The sequence below is a fragment of the Drosophila innubila genome, chromosome X (genome assembly GCF_004354385.1).
Source record: "Drosophila innubila isolate TH190305 chromosome X, UK_Dinn_1.0, whole genome shotgun sequence".
In the NCBI taxonomy this organism is placed as follows: domain Eukaryota; kingdom Metazoa; phylum Arthropoda; class Insecta; order Diptera; family Drosophilidae; genus Drosophila; species Drosophila innubila.
This window is the reverse complement of record NC_047626.1, coordinates 19,215,153-19,238,447: the sequence shown is the minus strand read 5'-3', so window position 1 is coordinate 19,238,447 and position 23,295 is coordinate 19,215,153. Positions and strand designations below refer to the sequence as shown.

At 36.7% G+C, this 23,295-nt stretch overlaps 1 protein-coding gene across 3 annotated transcripts; it reads left to right on the top strand.

Annotated features, from left to right (window-relative positions):
* The first annotated feature begins 8,749 nt into the window (after positions 1 to 8,749).
* Positions 8,750 to 21,591, top strand: LOC117790341 (homeotic protein ocelliless). Of its 3 annotated transcripts, none has more exons than XM_034629782.1 (3): positions 8,750 to 8,921; positions 11,482 to 11,636; positions 20,320 to 21,591. In XM_034629782.1, exons 1-3 carry the CDS (start codon positions 8,750 to 8,752, stop codon positions 21,589 to 21,591), a joined length of 1,599 nt encoding a protein of 532 aa, XP_034485673.1. The 3 variants fall into 3 exon arrangements, with proteins under 3 accessions (XP_034485673.1, XP_034485664.1, XP_034485655.1); XM_034629773.1 differs by having other exon boundaries at positions 8,750 to 8,930; XM_034629764.1 differs by having other exon boundaries at positions 8,750 to 8,939; positions 11,479 to 11,636.
* The last annotated feature ends 1,704 nt before the right edge of the window (positions 21,592 to 23,295 follow it).

Below are 23,295 nucleotides of genomic sequence, written 5' to 3'. Positions count from 1 at the left end.
TTGTTGCTGTTGCTGCTGCTGCTGCTGACGAAACGAAACGAAACGAAGGCAGAGAGGCGAGCAACAACAGCAACAACAACAACAATTCGGACTGGTCGAACGACTTCTGCTGTCGCTGCTGCTGCCGCTGTCGCTGCTGCCGCTGCCGTTGCTGCCGTCGTTGCCGCTGCTGCTCGCATTGAAGGTGTCACGACGAAAATCAGTTCCAAAGTAACATTCGTGCCGCTCGGGTTGTGCGTTCGTCGCTCCGCTCGCTCGTTTTGTTGTTGGTTCACAGCGTTTACCGTTTACCGTTCACCGTTTACCGTACACCGTTATATTTCGCCGCGTTGCTTGATCGCCGTGTCACACAACCACACACGCACCCACACACGCATATATATATACACACACAAATAACAAAATATAAACAAAAATTCAAATTTCAAATCAAAACAGACGTCGCAAAAGTTATATGCAATATTTAAAACACACCTATATACACCAAAAACAACAACAAAAACAAACAGCTAAAAACATTTGTTTACGTGCGTGTGCAACAATCGCAACGAGCTTAATCACAACAACCAAGTTCTCAAAAGAAACTACGTTCAGCGAAGAGAGCGAGAGAGAGAGAGAGAGAGAAAGAGTGGAGAGTGCATTGTTTTTTTTGTGTCTTGCAGCAAAGTGTTTAGCAATATCCTTAAGCTGGCAATCAACTGAATAACTCACCACCAATAACTCAATATATCCGTATCAATCAGATATATTTCATATATATATACAACATACGGCCAGCCAAAGTGTATTATACCATCAGATGCAGCCAACGCTAACAATTGGATCTATCCTAATCAAATAATACCATCATATCCAATATCTATAAACGTTTTTTTTCTCGTTTGGAATATCTGTACAACGATAACATCTATAACGACAACGACAACGTTGACAGTGACTGCATCAAGAATTGTTCAAGTTGTTTGTTCGTTATTGGTTTTTTTTTCGGTGAGTGCTTTTATTACAGTCCAGTTTGCAATTGTGCCAAACCATCTATATATAATCTATCTAACAAATCTATAATATCTATAAAACTAATCAATCCAACGACGGCAAAGACGCGACATTCAAGGATTACATTTACCATCTAGATGTTATAAGTAGCTGCAACTGTTTCTTCTTTGGAACCTATAGATACTACTATAAACTTTTGCTTGAATATAAAATTTTTGATTGAATTGATAGAAAAATAATGGTATGAAAAAGATTCCGAAATGAGTTTCTAATATTAAATAGAGTTATCAAAACAATATGATATAGATAGATAATATTGGTATGGACAGATTTTTAATTGAGAATTCTGAATTTTTGCCGTCGGCTCTGTAAAGTTTTTTAAAGCTAAACAACGATCGAAACTTAATATTTGGTTTTTGTACATAAATACAAACTTTGTGTTTAAAATTTATTTTTGATAAAATACTTAGGTACAAATAAGCGGGAGAATCATTCTTAAATGAAAGCGAACAGTATGATCCTAAGTTTAAAGTAAAAAAAACCAAAGAAGTTACGGGCTAAGTTAAAAAACATAGATAAATATGTTTATTTTATTAAATTTTCTAATATTATTTACCTTTAATTCCTAAAGATCATGATGGAGAATCGAACCCAGTTGTACTTCAAACTGAGGCTATAGATATTTGACAGGTCGGCGATTCTAACTAGAGGGACACTGAAGTTCAGTGATAAATAGATATACAAAAATTTAACTGATCCAAAGATTTTCCACTATTTAAATGAGTTTAGCACTATTTTCTTTTGATGTTCATAAATATGCCTCTAATAGTTCAGCTCTGAAATACCAAATAGTTCGATTAAACGGTTAGACGGCGTTACGCTAACTATAAGAAAAAAAAAACCCAGATGCAAGTCAACACACACAGGAAATTCCAGATGAGTAACCGTCTAGTATTGTTGATATGAATGTTGCTTTTGTATTTGTTGTTGTTGTTATTTTGGAGCTGCACAATGTGAGAAAAGATTGTAAGAAATAAAACTGAAAACGCAACAAATCAAAAATAGATTTTCATAATTTTAATGGGCATATTAAAGCCGCCCCTTTTGGACTGCTAATTGGGCAAAGGCGAACTATCTATAAAGCAACTAACTAACTATCCATAGAGCATACATACACATCTACACATATGTATCGATGTATCTATCTAACTATAATCATATGTATGGGCTACCTGACCCAAACTACTGTGCCCAACGGACTCGTTCAGGTCACATTATTCACACATTTTGATAAGTTTTTTTATTATTATGTATTTTTCATATATTTTTTTTTTATTGTTATTGTTGTCGCTGGTGGTGTTGTTGGGCTTGTTGTTGTAGCCGCCGCGCTTTATTAGCTAATTTCAAAGCGGCTGGGCTATAAATTAAAACATCGAGCGATCTTTCTGTCTGTCGTGTTGCGTTGCGAGTATTTTAATATTTGTGTGCCTCATCTTTCGGTTATTCTTTTTATTTTCTTCTTTTTGTATTATTAATTTGCATAGATATGTATATGGATGTTTTTCTATATGTTTTCATGTTCAAATTAATATGCAAGGCAATTTGTTTTGGCCGGCTGGCAACCAACTCCAAACAGACTCCAGATTCTTTAACTCTATCCCCGATCCCGTCTGCCCCAAAGCTAGACAGAACGCCCACGCCAGAAATAAAAGCATAAAGACGAAGAAAAATATAAGAGGAATGAGAGCTGGCAATTTCAATTCAATTCAATTTCAATCTCAATTCATGTTAGCAAAGGTACGAGTTCATTCATATCCATCCACATCCACATCCGTTACTTGGTCCGTTTCAATTCATGAATTGAACTCAAGTCAAGATCGCGTCGCGACACTCTGATAACGTATCTAAGAGAGCCAAAATAAAAAAAAATAAAAATAAAACCAGCAACAGTTTCATTGTTTAGCATAGATACATCGACACACGCCCAATGTATCTGTGCCTACACATATCACTCGGATACGTAGACGTATTCGTAGACGTATTCGTATTCGTATTCGTATTCGGATTCATATTCGGATATGAATTGGGACTCAAAGTCTTTGTCAATTTGTGACGCCTTGGTGTCGCCTCGCCTTGCCTTAAGTGAGGTTTCATTTCATTTCGATTGACTTCTTTTTTTTTTTTTTCAATTATTTGTATTATTAATTTTTATCTCTCTTCACTCTTTGCTCATTACGCGGCTGTACCCAGCTTTTTAGTTGTTTTTGCTTCTCGAATTTCGTTGACAAAGCCATTTAAATAGAAATCACTCAAAGGCATGGAGACCCAACCATATTATACTATACCATACCATACCATACCGAACCAACCAAGTTATCAAGATCACATTGACAATGCGTCAAATAATAAGTTGTTTATATTGTTATTGTTGCTGTTGTTGCTGTTGTCTGTGGGACAAGAGTCAGGGCTGACTCTTTACTTTATTACCGTACATATTATTGAATTCTGTGTGTTTGTGTTTGATTTATTTTTACTATGATGCAATCATTTGTACGAGAGACAAGTTTGAAACGAAGTCAGCACATTCATTCACAATAGCTCAATAAATATATTTATATATATATATAGTATGTTTATAAACAATTCTTGTTTATTATTTTTGTACCGATATTGTATAGAAGACAATCATCCTTCTAGACGGATCTTGACAAGATATGAAAACATTATTTGTCCGTCGCATAGTTTGGCAACTCTGCTCCGATCATTCAAGTAAGTCTATTGAGCATGGCAAATCGTTAATTGGCCATTTGAAAACAGCTCGACAATTGCTCGGCAATTAAAACACAAATTGCAATTCTTATTTCCATATCCATATCCATTTTCAATTGCATTTAACAAACTATCGTAACTCTAACCCGTTGAGAGTTTAATATGCAAAAAAAAAAAAAAAATAGAAATAGAAATAGAAATAGAAATAGAAAAAGAAGATACAACTTTATCGAGTTGTGTCCAGTTTCTAGATTGAGCAATTGAGCAATTGAGCAATTGATAATGAGAATGCAACTCGTTTAGCTGCATTTTCTATGATTTCGATTACGATTTTGATCTTTGACAAGTTTCTCTTAACTGTGGCAACTCTTGGCCAATTGATCAGTGGCCAATTACGTGTACGCGACTAACTGTAACTCGGCATGTGTTATTAATAACACAGACTGGCTCGTGTGTCAATCGCATTAAATGTGTGTTGATTAACAAAATATGAATATGAAAAAAAAAAAAATAATAAAAAAAAAAAACTAATTAAAAAGCCAAGTTGTCGCCCATATCAGCGTGTTACTTAGCGGTTTCTAGGCCATAAATGCTTATGTGGCTACCATATGGCGCGATATACTCGTACTCGTACTCGTATTTAAATGCGTCTTAAACTTGTCAAATCTTCACACTTTTTCAATTATTTGGCACGTTTGTTAATTAAACTTCAGCGGCGTCAACGTCAGACTGTCAGTCTCTCGGTCTCTCAGTGCACTCAGCTGCAATTCAGTTCTGCAATTCTGCAGTCAGTAGCTGGAATCAACAACTACATCAACAACATGATCATCATCATCATCATCACTGTGATGATCATCTGCGTTGCAAGGTTGCATTTTCACCAATGCTAAATAAATATAATTTTATGCGAAAATTGCAAATTTAAATGTCAAAATGCATTTGCGTAGAAATGGCACACGATCACAAAACTGGCTACCAGGTTGAAGTTGCAACAACAGTGGCAGTTGTATTAGTTGTTGCAATTTTTTTTTTTTTTAATTTTTTTTTTTTTTTTTTTTTTACTGCATTAGTTGTTGCTGTTGCAGTTCCAGTCGGCTGCCGGGACGTGCCTCGAGTTCTTTGTGGCGTTTATTAAGTTGCATTATTTTCGACAGACAGCTTATTATGCTAGGCCAGCGGCCTCAGTCTACAGTCTACAGTCTCCATTCTCCATTCTCGCGTCCGACTTCAACTCTGCAGTTGGCAGCAGTTTCCAGTAGCTGTTGCTGCTCTTTGCGCTATGTAAATGAGCCTGAGAAATGTTTCTGGTGTCTGCCATAACGCGTTATTCACACTTCTACACTGCACAACACAACACAGGCACAACACATGGCAGCATAGAAAGTTTTGGCTTGACTTTAAGCATTACTAAACCAGTCAGCTTGTGAACCTTTCTTAGAAAGTTGCATATTTGAGAACTTGCCTTTTGTTGTGCACTGTAAATGTGCCTGGACATATTAAGTTGTTATAGAGCTTGTTAAGGCATCTAATAGTTACAACTGCAACAACAACAACAACAACTGCAACAACCATGACAAGTGAGCACTTTTGACAGCTGGTTGCACTCGCTGCATAGCTTGAGTCTAAGTATCTCTGGCAATTTGCCGCTGGCTTTAACCAGTGTTGCACAATGAGCTTTGCTGTCATGCGTTATACGATACGATACGATATAATGCAAAAAGATACGATGTACATAGAGTTGGTCAAGTGATTGTTTATTATTTTATTTTAAAATAACCTAAAGTTTAACTATTTTTGAAAAAAAAAAAACATAAATACAATTTTATTTTTGACATACTAAATGTGGTAATAGAAAGATTTGCTTTCCAAAATACCAATGTTATGGCGAAAAAATAACAAACAAATTGAAACAAAAGCAATCATTTGACCACATTTGAATGCCAGACGAAGAGACAAAATCATTAATCACAAAAACTTTGCTAAAAATCAAAACAAAAAAAAAGAGGAAGAAAAACAAAACAACACGAAAAAACAAATATTCCCATGGCACAAATTAACAGTAGCAACAGCGACAACTGATGGAAGATCGAAGATCACATAATACGTATATTTTGGGGTTACACACTTTCCCAGGGTACCGTCAGAAATTCAGAAATGAAAACACGGTCGGACTCGAGTATGACGATCTTTTAGGGCTACCGTTTCGGTAGTTGTTCAACGAACTTAAAGTGCGGGCGATGGTCACTCGGACAGTCAGTCAGTTACTCAGTCAGTCACTCAGTCAGTCAGTCAGTCAATCAGTTGTGTGTGGAACGTTCGGTAGCTCGGTTCGGTGCGGTTTGTTTATTTTCCTAAGGCTGTTTACCTTCAGATCGCCGCTGTCTCTTGCACTTATCAGAGTAGTTTGAAAATATTATTTTGACCGTAATTACGGGCAAGAGGCAGGCGGACTGACAATATAGATATACATTACAAGAATCATAAGCCAAACACACGACAACAATCAGCAGCATCAGGATAGATCCAACAATTCGAAAGGTAAACCAAAATAAAAAAAAGAAAAAAAACTAAAAGAGAGACACAGATAAAGAAGTGAGATGAAGCGAGCAGCAAGAAGAAGAGCAACAAGCATCGCCATTGGCCGGAAACTGAAAGTGAAAATCAGAATGCCGAATGAATTTATAATGAAAGTGCGTGTACGTGATATATGACGAGCCGAAATGATTTCGGACTATAGTACAACGACAGAGTCCCAGTTTCAGTTGAGGTCCCCGAGGCATAATCACAATGTGCCACAAAAAAGAAAGAAGAAGCCAGCGGGGCCTTTAGGCTCTGTTTCATTTTTTTTTATTTTTGCCATGATTTTTCATAATCAACAACGCCAACAAATGACAAGAAAATCACGTAGCCTCTCTCTACTTTGTTATTGTTTTATTATTGTAGTTTTTTCTGCTTTTGGCAAAAAAAAAAGCAGACAAGAATTGAGTTAAAAAGAAAGACAGAGGTATCCGCTTCTGGACAGGAGTTCCAATATGAAGCTCATTAGCATACAACATGTAGAAAACATATTCTCAAAAAAGATTCGCTTTTCAACGGCAACAACAATTTTTTTTGATATTTATGAGATATTGTTTGAAAATTCGAGAGAGTTTCAAAACGAAATATTTGTTTTGATATTCCACAAAATGAGTTCTTTCAATTGTCTACATACATTTTTGAAAACTTTCAGGCTAAAAATAGTTGGGTTTGGGTTCTTGATCTCATATCTGAGACATCTTGGGATTGGGTTTACTTTTGGTATGCACGATTACCGCAAAACGACGTAATAACGCCTCGGGTTCAGAAACTGGTACCGCCTAGCTTTAGTAGCCTTAGTTTTTGGGCTGTCTTGCGGTTTAAAGATCTTTGATCTGCGCTTAGCCGCTGGATTAGCTCAGACACTTACTAAAAGGACGAAATGGGATGTAAGAACACACACACACACACACACGCACACACATGCACACATGCTGGGACAATGGCTTGGGTATTAAGATTAGGCCAGACAAGCTCAACCTTAACCTCAACATGAACCTGAACCTGGATTAATACTCATATGCCCGTCGTCGAGTTCAAAACTCTTTTGTATATGCTTTTTTCTTTTCTATTTTCTATCTTCTACTATTTTTTTTTTTTTTTGGTCGTTTCGTGCGAAAAAAATTAGCACTATTTGGCAAAGAGTCGAAAATTCGGGTATGCCAAAATGGGATAGGAATAGGGACCGGAATGGGATGGCAAAGTGAGAGGCAGAGCAATTGCGGGATTAGCACGGACACCTTGGCGGACACTCATTGTTTTGAAATTGGCAAATGCATCCAGCTATTTGTCACATATATCCATAAGCATATGCCACAGCAGCAGCAACCACACACAAAGAGAGAGAAAGAAAGAGAGAGAGAGAGAGAAAGAGAATGAGATCAGTTGCCTGCAAATTTGTTTTGTTTTGTCATGTCGTTTTCATGGCCCAATGCATCCAAATGCAGCGGGAAACGAGCGAAATGGAAACCGGCAAAGCCAAAGCCAAAAACCAAAGCCACAAATACATTGCCAGCCACTCGACATCGAGCAGAGTCCAGCCAAATGAATCCCTCTCAATATACAAATATGTACAATGCACACATCTCAAAAAGAAGCACAGTCTCAGTCGACGTCGCAGTCGCAGTCGCAGTCAGCGTCGCAGTCGCAAATTACATGCTTACGCGCACACGTAAATTAATAACACATCTGGCCCAAATTCAAGCAGTGGCGCATGCCAACAGTCTGGCAACGCTGCCGACCAATAACAACTCCTCAAGTTTCAAACAGTTTACAATGTGGGGTTAAAGACTCAGATTGTTGTCTCAAAAATAACAAAAAAACATAAATTTATTTATTTTTTTAATTTGTATCTTAATGCCATCTATTTTTGAAAATATATAGAAATTTAAGACGAATATTTTCCTCTTTCTTTTGATCAGTGTAGGGCAATTGATATTTATAGAATAGAGTATTATATTAAATTAATTAGCAATTATTTAATATTACTAAATTTAAAAAAAAAAACCTTTTTTTATACATTTAATTTTTTTATTGCGTTTACTGAAAGGACTAACAATAATTAATTAAATCTTATGCTATAAAAATATTTAAAATATGTCTTTTGTTATGAGTAACACTGAATAATAGGCTAAAATAATTTACAAAATGAATAACTATATTTTTATTGAATTCCCAACACTAACCATCATTATCTTAATTTTATATAATTACAGTACAAACATCAAATTGTAAGTGGCAATTAAAACGGCGTCAGGAGTTGGAGCAGGAGCACTACCATTGAGTGAGAGCAAGAGAGCGAGATAGAGTGTGAGTGAAAAGCTGTGCAGCAGTAAGTCAGTTAGAGAATTGAAGGATCACCGAGGACATAATAAACAGCATCAACGTGGCGCTGCACTCAACGGAAGCCTTAATGGCGGCGGGCTTTCTCAAATCCGGCGATTTGGGCCCACATCCGCACAGCTATGGCGGACCACATCCGCACCACTCGGTGCCACATGGTCCGCTGCCGCCGGGCATGCCGATGCCATCGTTGGGTCCCTTCGGCCTGCCACACGGTCTGGAGGCCGTTGGGTTCTCCCAAGGTATGTGGGGTAAATATCGCAATAACAATTTTGGTAACCACACACACGTAAGAATTAATCGAGCAAAGTCTCAAGCTGAGCGAAAACAATGTGCTGAAAGTTGAAGTTGAAAGCGTTCCGCAAACATCACTTTTAAATGATGATGAACATAGATATATATTTACATATATATACATATATGATAAATGATATATGGGCCGCTTTGGCTGATAACTCAATTTGCATGCACCGAATGACGTTGGGAGCATTGGTAAAGGGAATTGAAACTGGCAATGGGAATGGGTTGGGGATTGGGTAAGGGATTGGGCATGAATTCAGTTTCGGGGTGAGGATTGTGGCTGTGGATGTGCAGCTCAGTTGTCGCACAAAATGCTTTTCAATGCCGTTTCGCATCGATTGCATCATTATCAGTTAAATTGTCAAAATGAATAATGAGCCAAAGCTGATGCTGAAGCTGAAGTTGTATCTGTATCTGTAGCTCAGCTCTGGGATCGCATGAGTCGAGTTTTGGGTTCCAGTTTTGTCTCATTTCGGTGACGCTGCAAATGACAAAAACCTGACAAAAATGCTACAAAATGCCAAAAGCACCCAACAAAACAAAAAAAAAAAAAAATAAAGCAGAAAAAGAAAAATATATTTTCGAGTATATACAAACTTGTGAGCCAACAAAAGACTTACCAGCCAAAAGAAAAAAAAAATATATATAAGTTAATAAAGAAAAATATATTTAACAAGCAGAAAGCTGAAAAAAAGGCAGACAGACGAGACATAAGACATAATACGAGCAATCGCATGTAATCAATTTATTTGTGGGCTTGTAATAAGCCCAAGTTATAGCAGAATATTGCGATTGATGATATTGTCATATTATCATTATATAAGGCAATTGCCAGCCGTCGAGTTGCCTGACAAATTACATAACACAAAATCAGCAGCAAAGAATAGTTAAAAAAATTTCAAAATAATTTTAATTGAGTTACAGAAATTACGCATTGAGTTTCAGCGAGTTTATAATCAATATAAATTATGAATTGTAGTTGAGTTTATTTTGATTTCATTAACACATTTTAATTGAGTTCAAATGTTTTTTATGTATTCATTTATTTATTTAATTTCAATGTAATAGTGTATTTCTATTTGCCAAAGGCTTTTAATCTCAAAGAGTATAATTTCATATTTTTTAGTAGAAAAATGTCGAAACTAAAGTTAGAATATTCTAATAGATTTAAATATTTATTTGATAGGTTTGGAAAATTGAATTGAATAGAAAAACGAAATATAACAATTAAAAAGATTATAGTTATAAAATCACCTAATACTTGAGCGATCTCTTCTAAGACCAGCCTTGGTCTAGTTGCTTGATCAAAGAGAGATTCAGAGCTTGAAGATAGCTTTGAACATTCTTAAAAGACACTTCCAGGAAAGCGAGAGACTTTTATGATAAAATAAAAATAGCTATAAAAAAATATGAAAATAAAATCGTTGAATAGAGGTGCAGTTTATTAAACAGCCCTCATAGCATTTGACTCCAAGGTTTTGGACACTAAACATATTTTTATATAAATAAAAAATGGTTTTTGGTTTGCTTGGTTTTGTGTGCGGGCAAAAGGCAAACGAAACGTAGCAAACTACAAATTGCAATTAATTTTGTTTTAAAGCAACAACGAAAACGACAACAACAACAACAACAACTGTGGCACAACATGGCGACCATTTTGAAAGCAAAAAAAAAAAAAAAATGAAACGAAAAGCGGCAGCTGCAAAGGCAAAACGACAACGCTCAAGCCAAGTGAAGTGAAGTTTTTATTCAATTTATAAATTCATGACCAAAATGACTAACTCATTAATTTTTGATAGAGCCAACAGTCGAACAGTGCGTTAGACAGAGACGGGCATAGCTATAGCTAGCACAAGTTATGGATGGGGTGGAGGGAGGTGTACAGTGGTGGGGGGGAGACGGGCTGACGGGCAGACGGGCACAAGAGGCACGTTTGAATTGAAAAGGCATTCAAAAAGGGGTGCTCTCTCTGAATATTTGGGACACAGACACGCACCGACAACGGCTGCCCCGGCAAAAACAAACAATGCTGCGGCTTAGCACACACACACACACACACACACACACACACACACACACACATACATTATTATATACCTAGTATATATGCATGTTCAAATGTATGTTATATACACAGACTTATGCACATAGAACTTTGGGTTTTTATGCTGCGGGGTTGGTTCAATGCTGAGCATGCTTTTTAGGGGTGGCATTTTTAACGGGGGTTGCTAACGGTTCGCCTACCACGAGCGGCAGCAAAATAATAATGGGAAAAAACACTGGGAATGTTGTAGCCATCGTGCGCATCTTAATTAAAGTGATGTTTGCCCACGCGGCGTATGCGCAATCTTCAATGAATTATACACTCATATCTTATATATGTATGAGTTGACTTTCAGCACATTTCGCTTAGGCATTGCATCCTTCCAAATGGAATTTAACTAATTAATTTTGTTTTTTTTTTTTTTTTTTTTTTTGGTGATTTCATTCCACAATTTGCAGGCGTCAACACGAGAAAACAACGGCGCGAAAGAACAACATTCACACGCGCCCAGCTCGATGTTCTGGAGGCGCTTTTCGGCAAGACCCGTTACCCGGACATCTTCATGCGTGAGGAGGTCGCCATGAAGATCAATCTGCCCGAGTCCAGAGTACAGGTAAGCAAATCAATTAATTCAATTTAAGTTTAAATTCAACTAATTGCATATTTAAATAGTCACAACGATCATAGTGATCGCAGAGATCATAATACGATTCCATTGTTTTTTGTCTAATTGAAGCTTCATCATAGTTGAATTGATATTCCTAGTTTTATTAATTCATTAGCATTATTTTCGAGTTGAAAGCTTGCATTGCAAATTATAATTATTTCAGGTCATGATTCCCAAAGATCTTCTTATTATCCGTCCTATATTTGTAGAGCTAAAACATTTAACAGACAGTTCCCGAAAATAGTTGACTTACATATTTTATTTGATTGACTAGAACAATCAACTTTCCAGTTAATAGTTTGCATTGAATTAAACTTAATTCAAATTTATAAAATTCTCACTATTGTTTAGATTCAATACAAACAATATATAATTTAATTTAAACAATAACTTGGCATACTTATGCAATTTATTAGCTGATTTCATAAATATTCATTAAATCATTACATACTCACTTGATGTGATATTAATTTGTTGAATTTTGTACTTAGTATATCTTTAACTAGCATTAGATAAATGCTCGTAATTTGATGTCTCTATCTAAAGTTAAGACATATTCAAGTTATTTATAAATGCATTCGACACATTCGTTGAGAATGACAAATGACATTCGTTTCATATGAAATATACTCATTCGACAGATAGAACAAAATGTGTTCTATTAACAAATAATAATCTTGATTAAAATCATCAACTAGTTGGTAAATGTAAAACAAATGATTTGAAATAATCGTTTCAGTATAATAAATAAATGAATATTTAATAACCAAAAATCATTTCATTTCCAAATGACAAATACAATTAGAATCATTTCATTGAACTCTTAAGTTAATTACCATAATTTGATTAGAGAGAATTCATATTTGAATTTAATGTTGATTGCTGCATTTGCTGAAGAAATCAAGTTATTCAAGTTTGTCTATCATTTTTTTCAAAGAGATAAAGTTAACACTTTTTGAAGGTGTCATTTGGTCAATATGGAAATTGCACTTGGAGGAATTCTTTAGCTCAGATTTCGATTTCAAAGTTGTTTTAACGTTTTTATTAAGAAAATGCAATTAAACAAATTGAAGTTTAGTCTGAATAACAAAATAAAGTCAATTACTTGACCTGACACCTGCTTGACTTCGATTAAGAATGTTTCAACGCCTTTACACACATGTGTGAGTGTGCGTGAGTGTGCGTGAGTGTGTGTGTGTGCTTATCTGTTTAAGTCGTGTTTGCACTGCAAAGATTCAGTGGCAATTGTTTAATTAAGCATATGTCGAGTCGAAAGACGCCCTCGGAAATCAAACTTGCCAAATCCATAAAACAAACAAATTACAAACACCCAACAGATTGTCTCTCTCTTTTCTGTCTCTGTGTGTGTGTGTGTGTGTGTGTGTAGCTGGTGTGGGCGTGGCATATGTGGCTGTACTGAACTCATGACTTTTACTAAGGAAAATCGCTATGCAAATAGAAAGTGCAGGCATTAGATACAGTCTCAAAAGAGGCTAAAAGTTGAGGACGAAGAGGGAAATGTTTGGCATCATTTTAATGGGAAATGCGCCCCAAAAAACAGCCGTATAAAATAAGAACGATGAGTGTCGACTTTTTTATATTTGCACAAGGCATTTGCTGTGAATCATTTACGCGGAGGGTTGGCATAAATGGGACAGGATGAGGACGGGACAGGATGAGGACACAATGAGGGGCAAGGACACGTTAACTGCTATTTGAGTTTACTTTTCGCATTAGCTGCGCATAATTTGCGCTAATTTTTCGGGGCACAACTGTGACCAACAACAACAACGACAACGACAACTCAATTTGTGCTCGACTCTGAGGTGCAAGGATGCAGAGATCGCGTTGTTTACTTAGGTGCCAGCAACATTTCCTGTCTCTCTCTGTGTGTGTGTTGTGTGTGTGTTGACAGCCAAATGTTGCCTAAGCAAACAAGTTGCTAGCGCCGTCGGCAAACTGCCAAATGGCCAAGAAACTGCTGACAATGTTTCGAAAAACGCTAACGAAATTGAAAATGCGAAATTGAGTTTGCCTGAGGATCATTTTTGCCGATTGTCACCTAATGTCTAAAGCAAATACAGCCGCATCTAGATGTGTACATATACATATATATATATATAGGTATATCGATCAGTTGTGATTTGTTTGCCTTTTTATTTGTGCTGTGCTTGTAATTTAAGGACGTGACATGACATTACAACTGTCCCATTTGTCCCATTTGTCGCATTTGTCTGGTCCTCAACTTTTCCGGTCGTTGGCCCAGGTCGAAGCCCCTGCAGTGGTCGGGCCAAGTGAAAAACGACACGTAACACTGTCACTACAGTCTGTCTACAGTCAGGACCGACTGTAAAGGACAACTTGCATATGGCTAAATGCCAAAATATTCTATGGAATGGGAAAAACTGCATTTCTGTTTTGTCTTTTCTGTTCACTGTCTTCTCTGTTTCTCTGTTTCTCTGTTTTCTGTCTCTGGTCAAGTTGCTCGTTACGTTTTTTAGACAATTGATTTTAGTAATGCACACGCAGCGTGTGACGTAGCAAAAGAGAGAGAGAGGGAGAGAGAAAGAGTGGGAAAGAGAGAGGGAGAATGCGTGGGGGCAAAAAGAGCATTGGCAATTGTATAGATTTTCCTCACACACACACTCACACACACTCACACACACACACACACATGTGCGCGTGTCTTGTCGTTTTTTGTTCTTCCCATTCTCATCTACTTTTCTTTTTATAAGTCATCCTGTTACTGTTGCGGCTAGTTTTAGTTTCTATCATAGCTCGCACAGTGGTGCAAAGCTGTCTAAAACAATTTATAAATTGATTGCAATTTTTTTAAAGTCAAAAGAAAAACAAATTGTATTTTTTTTACAAACATTTTATTGGCAAGTTAAATCAATAAAAATATTTACCTAAGCTATAGGTAAACTCGTTGTATTTATAAGAATAAAAATACATAAAAAAATGTTACTTATTTTAATTAAATGACAGTTTGATTTAGATAATTTAAATCTTTATACAACTTTTGACCAACGCTGATTTAAATGCATCTTTTCTTTATACTTTATGTATAAATCAAAAATTTGATATCTTTCTTCAACTTCTTTCATTTTAAATAATGAAAAAAGACAAATTAAACAGCTGAAAAATGTGATTTGTTAAATGTTTGAATATTAAATTTTTATTGAATACATTTAATATTTGTGCAAAAATCAACGATTCACGCACTTTTAATTTTTAATGCTTAGCTTTTGCAATGTTTTGACCCACTGTGCTGCCTACCTAACATACAAATGCTTCGTATACGTGGCGCATATTGAATTACAGCGGCAGCTAGAAAAGTGCCGTAAAAGCCCCCGAAACAGTGAATAGATAAAGCAGAAAAATATATATAAAAAAAAAAGAAAAGAAAAGAAAAAAAAAGTGGCAACAAGGCGACAAGAAAATCGAGTGTTGCATGCAACTGTCTGGAAGCCCAAGGAAGCCAAGCAACTCAATTAGCAATCAGTCGAATGAGCGGACGAGCTGCAGAAGGTGGCAAGTGGGAAGTGGGAAGAGGGAGAAACTAGTTGGTGCTGCCACGTTGGCAGCTTTGCCCCAAGGCTCCACCTACCACACGAGTCACGAGTCACGAGTGGCACAAACAGAAGTGTGGGCGCTTCGTACTCATACTCGTAAATAATCATATTTTTTTTGTATTTTTTCACAAATGGCAAAAAATTAACGACTGCTAAAGTTGGCTTGGCCTGGCGAATATTAATTGAATGATAGGCATCTTTATGGCAGCGCACGCACAGTGGTACCAAACTGGTGGTTGAACTGGGCACAGTCGACACAGTTGTGCTTGTGTGTGTGTGTGTGTGTGTGTGTGTGGGAGGGGAAGGGGGAGGGTGGGCGTTGATTGCAACCAATACAAATAACGTAATAATTTTACGCAGCTTATCTGCACCAGAACAGAGCAAACATTTACGCCCTAATGTTTTCATTCGTTATTCCAAGCAAGGGCAGAAGGGCAGAAGGGGAGAAGGGAACAGGGAACAGGGGCACGTTGTGGGCTCTCTGAGGGCTGCCATCGCAATCATAAATCACAGAAGCAGGAGCTGAGCTGACTCCCCTAGTCTACTCCTACCCCTACCCCTACGGCTTACCCAACCCCTATTTTATCCTACGCCTTAACCATTGTCACCTCCGTTTCAGCTGTTCGATTTTAGCCAGCGGGGAGGGTTGAAGGGAGTAGAAGAAACAGCAGCAGCAGCAGCAGCCGCTGAGTTTCGCGGTTGCAACAACAACAAATACAAAAGGCAGCCATTTTTAGTTTATCCAGGCACCTAGTCGATAGCGATAGAGAGAGAAAGAGGGAGAAGCAGCAGAAGAGACGTAACTCTTTGCTAGGCATTTTCCTATATTTTCCCCCTAAACATTTACACCTCCAACCCTGCAGCGTTCGTCTGGTTGTTGTTGTTGTTGCTGTGGTTGTTGTTGTAAAAAGGATTTGTCTCGTTGTCACTCGTTGACGCTGCCGCATGATAGGACACAGGATGTGGCACAGGATTTGACTGAAAAGTTTGTTGCCACTTTTCGCTCTCATACAATCTCGATATATAAATTTATACGTATGTGTATATGTGTGGGTATCTGCCTGTGTGTGTGTGTGTGTGTAACACGCACAGCTGTTTTATAAAATTAATTTTCCCATTGCGGATTAACATTCGCTTTTCAGTCGCTTTTCTCTTTCTACAACCAGATTGAAACAGAGTTCACTATCTCTCTCTCACACTCTCACACTCTTCCTCTCTTTCCCCACTCTCACTTCACTCTTATGCCTTTTAGATGTGCATCTAAAGGCACAAAAAATTCAATGCGCATTGATTTATTATTTATTATGCAAAGTCGCGCATTATTTTCAATTGGTTAATGTAATTTTTACAACATATTTCCCCCGGTACAGTTTGATATAAATTTGTGTTCAAGTTAAGCCCAAATGCGAATTGAGCTATGCATTGAAAAACTATAAATCCCACATTAATCTTAAAAATAATAAAAATGGGGTATAAATTGATAAAGTTAAGTTGATTAAAATCATTTATAAGGGCCTGTAACCATTTATAGTTTGATCAAGAAAAAAAAGGATAGCAAAGTTTTCTATAAGGATTTTAACGTAGTTATACTAGTAGTAGTCATATAATTTATTTTTGGGAGTTACTTCTAGTTTTCAACTTAAACGAAAGTAAAATTTTTTAATAAGCATAATCTACTGATTTCCACATATCTGTATTTGCTTAGAATTATTTAGATTAAACCTTATAAAAGTGATCATATAAAATAAATAAATCATTTCATCCAGCGGGGGGTAAGCTCTTGCTCACAATGCTCAGACTGCTCAAACCGTTACATTACATTTCCAAAAAGAACTCTGCAAAAACATTCTCAAATATTACTCAAAATCAATTATTTGTATACTACTTGAAAGAATTTAGGACAAAGTCGTTTAGAAAGTCTCGCATTATCCAGTCGAACAAACCGCAATTGCGGCTATCCGTGAAATGCAAATTGTCATTAGATTTGTGGAAATCGACATCAATGAAAATCAAGCTATTCATTAACATTATAATTATGGGTATTCCGCCGGAGCAACGACTCAAGAAATCGCTTTGATGTCTGACAAAGTTCATTAGAGCTGCAATCGAATCGAATCTCATATCTTTATCTTTTCTTTATTTTCCTTTTTTTATTTTGTTCTACTCCAAATGATTTTTCACATTTTTCTGCTAAAACTTGCAAAATTTCCCAGGCTAAATGCATATTATGAAATTTGTGCAGCTCATTAAACGATTTCAAAAGTAAAAAACGAAAACAACAGAAAGAACAAAGAATGCGGAAAAAAGTTGAAGAAGTTGTGGGCAGAAGGAAGAAGGAAGGTGGAAGAGAACAGGATGGAATTTGTGTATTCGTCAAAGTCAAATCACAAAGCAGATTTTCCAAAATGCAAAATTCAATTGGAAATTGAAATTGAATTTGAATTTAGAGCAGGGTCCACAGGCGGCGAGTGAAGAGGAAGGTGGAGGGTGGAAGGGGGCGTTCTGTGTGGTGCTGACAAATAATGAAATTTGATACGCCTTGTTTAATGCTCTTTTTTTTTGTGTCATCAAGTGCGTGGCACGGCACGCCCCCTTCAAGAGGAATCAACCTTACTTCTCTCCACTCTCCCCGCTCCCCGCTGCTCCCTGGTCATCCCCCTGCCCGTTACGTCTGCAATGAAACGCTCGAGTGGCCACAGCCGCCGCGTGGCAAGTGTTAACTTTGGGAAATATGCCAGCTAGTTCTTTATCAAGAAGGGTGTAGAGAGAGCGGGTGGCTGAGAGGGGAGAGGAGGGCAGGAGAGTTGGTGGCACGGTAATAAATTCTGCTGTTTACCAAAGCACAAGCCATTAGCAAGCAACACCAACCCCAAATAACAAATCACTGAAACAACAATTCGCTTGCCTCCGATGTGGGTGAATCTAGGGTTGAATATGGGATTGGAAACGGAATCGGAATTGGAATTGAGATGGTGATGTGGAGACGGAAACGGAAACAAAGTTGGGTACTTGGGTGCTACGTTGCCTGCACTTAGCGGATTGTTTGCAGCCCCTTAAGCATAACAAACAAGGCTAAGTGAATTCCTTGCGCTCGAATGTGCCGCTTTATGGCCTGTTTATTGTTGTCTTCAGTCAGCGGGATGTGGTCGCTTTCACAAGGAAGGGGCTGCCAGTGGCAGTGGCAATGAGCGGGGGACACACATAATCGAGTCAATTTTCGGACTCTCCGTCTGTCTGCCTCGGCCGTCGGCTGTTGATGTAACTTTATTTTTGGCCGACGGCGAAGCGCGTGACTTTTTGCACTTGTTGTGTTGAGTTGTGAGCTGTGAGCTGTGAGCTGCCCCGCCCATTTAGCAATGCCCCCTTGTCAAACAGTTGATATAATTTATTCATTGCCAGCCCAGAAAACTAATTGATGTGGGAAAATTTTGCAGCCGTTGGCCACAAACACACACACACACACACTTTGCGGCACACACACACACTTGACTAAGCAAATAATTGTCGCTTACACGTGACAATTTGATGTTTGATACTTGAACTATCGATTTTTAGCATAAACAATCAATTTAAAAAAATCTTAAAAAGTCGCTAAATTTGTCAGGCAAATATCTATGACAAAAGCATAAACATAACAAGAAACATAGTTAAAATAAATTTTGTATTAATATACAAATCATTTTCAATAAATACAATTTTAATTATTGCTTATATTTTGAATTGAATATTTTATATTTGTTTTTTTGAACGATCGATTTTTATCATAAGCAAACAATTACAAAAAAATAAGCTGAAAAATTGCATACTTAATTCAGCAAATATTTATAGCATATTTAAACTTATAAATAAATACGGTTAAAGAAAATTAATTCTTATGAAACTTGAAATTATATACAAATCTTTTTTAATAAAATAGTGAAATTTTAGTAATTGCCTATTTTAATTGGAAAAATGTTTCTGAAGCATTCTTTTCATATAAATGCAAATAAATACAATTTAAAGCAAAAATAAAATTAAACTAAATTCAAATAAAAAAGTACTTGAGTGTACTATTTTCTATAATAAGAAGATATTAAATTAAATGGCATTTCCCATTAAAAGTATAATCATAAATCATAAACATTTTTTCAAATCAAAGTTTTATAGCATTGATAACTAAATTAGTTGAAGCACATAATTTAATAATTTACTGACCAAATCAAAATATTTGCTGATACAGCTTATCGCACTAAAATATACAGGAAATGACTTTCAGTTTTTTATTTAAATTCGAGTATCAAATGGCTTGAACGAAAACAATTAAATAATTTTATTTTCCTATGAGTTGGTTATGGTGAAAAGTGATAATTCATTTTATAAGTGTTTATAATAAATCCTAACAATTAATTTGATTTATTCGAGTTAAACAAATACAATGAAATTGTAATGATGAAAACTTATAATTATTTTATAAATGTTAGTAATGAAACCCAACAATTAATTTGATTTTTACGAGTTAAACTAATGCAATGAACTTGTTAATGAAATTGTTATGATGAAAACTTATAATTATTTTATGTATGTTTTAATGAAGCCTATGATTAAACTTGATTTATTTGAGTTAATCTAATGCAATGAAAATGTTAATAAAATTGTTATGATGAAAACTTATAATTATTTTATGTATGTTAGTAATGAAAAATATCAATTAATTAGATTTTTTCGAGTTAAACAAATACAATGAAATTGTTATGATGAAAACTTATAATTATTTTATATATGTTAGTAATGAAACCTAGCAATGAATTTGATTTAATCGAGTTAAGCTAATGCAATGAAATTGTTAATGAAATTTTTATGATGAAAACTTATAATTATTTTATATATGTTAGTAATGAAACCCAACAATTCATTTGTTGTTTCCGAGTTAAACTAATGCAATGAAATTGTTAATGAAATTGTTATGATGAAAACTTATATTTATTTTATGTATGTTAGCAATGAAAAATATCATTTAATTAAATTTTTTCGAGTTAAACTAATGCAATGAATTCGTGTTTTTTTTTGTGTTGCAGGTGTGGTTCAAGAATCGGCGGGCCAAGTGTCGCCAACAGTTGCAACAGCAGCAGCAGTCGAACAGTTTGAGCAGCTCGAAGAATGCCAGCGGTGGCAGCGGCAGTTGCAGCAGCTCGGCAAGTGGTGGACGCAACAACAACAACAGCAACAGCAGCAGCAACAACAACAACAACAGTTCCAGCAGTAACAACAACAACAGCAACAACAGCGCCAACAAATCAAGCCAGAAACAAAGCGGTAACGGTCAGAGCAGCTCGAGCAATGCGAGCGGCAATGGAAGCAGCTCTGCTGCCGCCGCTGCCAGCGCTGCTGCCGTTGCGGCGGCGCAGTCGATAAAGTCACATCACAGTTCCTTCCTCAATGCCGGTGCCGGTGGTGCCAACAACAGCAACAACAACAACAACAACAACAATAACAATAATAACAATGGTGGTGGTGCTGGTGGCTCAACGCCCGGCAGCAGCAGCGCCAGCCACGCCCACATCTCAGCCGCCGCAGCGGCAGCCGCATTGAATGTAACCGCAGCGCATCAGAACTCGTCGCCGCTGCTGCCGACGCCGGCCACGTCGGTCAGTCCGGTGAGCATTGTCTGCAAGAAGGAGCATCTATCCGGCGGCTATGGCGGCGGCGGTGGCGGTGGTGTTGGCGGTGGCGGTGTTGGCGGTGGTGTTGGCGGTGGCTTGGGCGTTGGCGTCGGCGTCGGCGTTGGCGTTGGCGTCTCTGGCGATGCTCTGCGCTCGCCCTACGACACATTGAAGGACGCTGGTGGCGATATTGGCGCTGGAGCGCATCATCATCATAGCATCTATGGCACGGCAGCCGGCAGCAATCCGCGTCTGCTGCAGCCCGGCGGCAACATCACGCCCATGGACAGCAGCAGCAGCATTACGACACCCTCTCCGCCCATTACGCCCATGTCACCGCAGTCGGCAGCGGCTGCCGCCCATGCAGCCCAATCCGCGCAATCGGCATCGGCTCATCATTCGGCCCACTCGGCGTACATGTCCAATCACGACTCGTACAATTTCTGGCACAATCAGTACCAGCAATATCCCAACAATTATGCCCAGGCGCCCAGCTATTATTCCCAAATGGAATACTTTAGCAATCAGAATCAGGTCAACTATAATATGGGACATTCCGGCTATACGGCATCCAATTTTGGACTCTCACCATCGCCATCGTTCACCGGCACGGTGTCGGCGCAGGCATTCTCACAGAACAGCCTCGACTACATGTCGCCGCAGGATAAGTATGCGAATATGGTGTAGAATCTGCTGTTCCAGTACTGCAGCAGCTCCGGCGGCAGTGGCGGCAGCAGCGCCAGCAGCGGACGCTCGCCACAGCCGCCACAGTTGCAGCAGCAACATCCACAGCAGCAACATCCACAGCAGCAGCAGCAACAGCAGCAGGATCAACAGCAGCAGGATCAACAGCAGCAGGATCTGGCACAGGAGCATGATCATGGCCATGTCAGCTATGGCTAGTTGATTCTACACATACATATCTCTTTCCCCCTCTCCACCCCCCCAACACCCTACTCCACACGTCTTTCGTCTTCTCTCGGGCGCTGCATTCTCTCATAAATACAAAAAAAAAAAAAAAACATCAACAACAAATTTAAAGGAATTTATATATAAATATATTATTTTTTCTTTTTTTTTTTTGCGCTAGCTAATAATTTTTTTTTTTTAACATTTAAATATTAAAATATTAACTATACATATACATATATGCTAAACAGATATATATAGATATGTATATATATGTATGTATATATCAGGATCAACGAAGAAAATGAGTGATAAAGCAACAACAAACAAACAAAAAAATTTAAAAGAAATGAAGTAAATTTGTTAAAACTCGTAAATGATAAATTTCAAGTGAGAAAAATTTAAGCAAAATTTAAAAGGTAAAAAAAAAACACAAAATAAAAAAAAAGAAAATTGCAATATGTAGACCATTTTATGGCGGGTGGGCGAATATATTATATATACATATATTTAGCTGATTAGCGCTGTGGGGACACAATTTTCATTACTTTATGTTAGTGTTGTAAAATAGTTCGATTACTTATCCTTTTGAACAAAACTTGCCGATTGCCCCACAAAAGCCAGCGCGTCATATCATAAATAATATTAAAAAAAGACCCTTTTTAAAATATAAAACATTAAAAATTAATAAAAACTAATTCACAGTTCTAAAAACAAAACAAAAAAAAAAACAACATTTCATAGCTAACAATAACAAATTAATGAAAAAGTTAATGAAAACATAAATTGAGATCCATTTCGTTGGGACAACAAGTTAAAAAGTTCAAAGCATCATTTTGTCGTCTTTATATAACAAATATTTATATATATAGATATACATATATATATATCTACATATATAGTAAATATTATTATTAAAAACATAAACAAAAACTCGAACACCTAATAAATGAATTAACATTTCAGACTTTCAAAGCAAAGCAACAATTGCAACTTCGAAGCAAGAGTATTAGCACTTAAGCATCTAAAAATCTGAATAAAGCATCGGTAACTATATAAAAATATACTTATATAGTGAATTTTATTGCAAATATATATAGATATTTATATACATAAAATATATATATATACATTTATATATATATACATATATGTATATGCCACAATCCAAAACGAAAATAATATTTATAAAAAATAATTTTTAACTTGTACAAAAAACTAAAAGCAAATAACAAAAGAATCATTTGAAAAAACTAAAAAAAAAACCCAAAATATTAATTTTAGGAAGTTTACAAATTTATATATGTATATGTACATCTACATATATTAATCTATATATATATATATGTGTGTATATGTTCATCATAAAGTATGCTAATAAAAAGTTTATAAATATTAAATAAAAAAACATATTTAAAGCAGTTTCTAATACTACAAATCTCACATACAAATATAGACAAACATAAACACACACACATACAC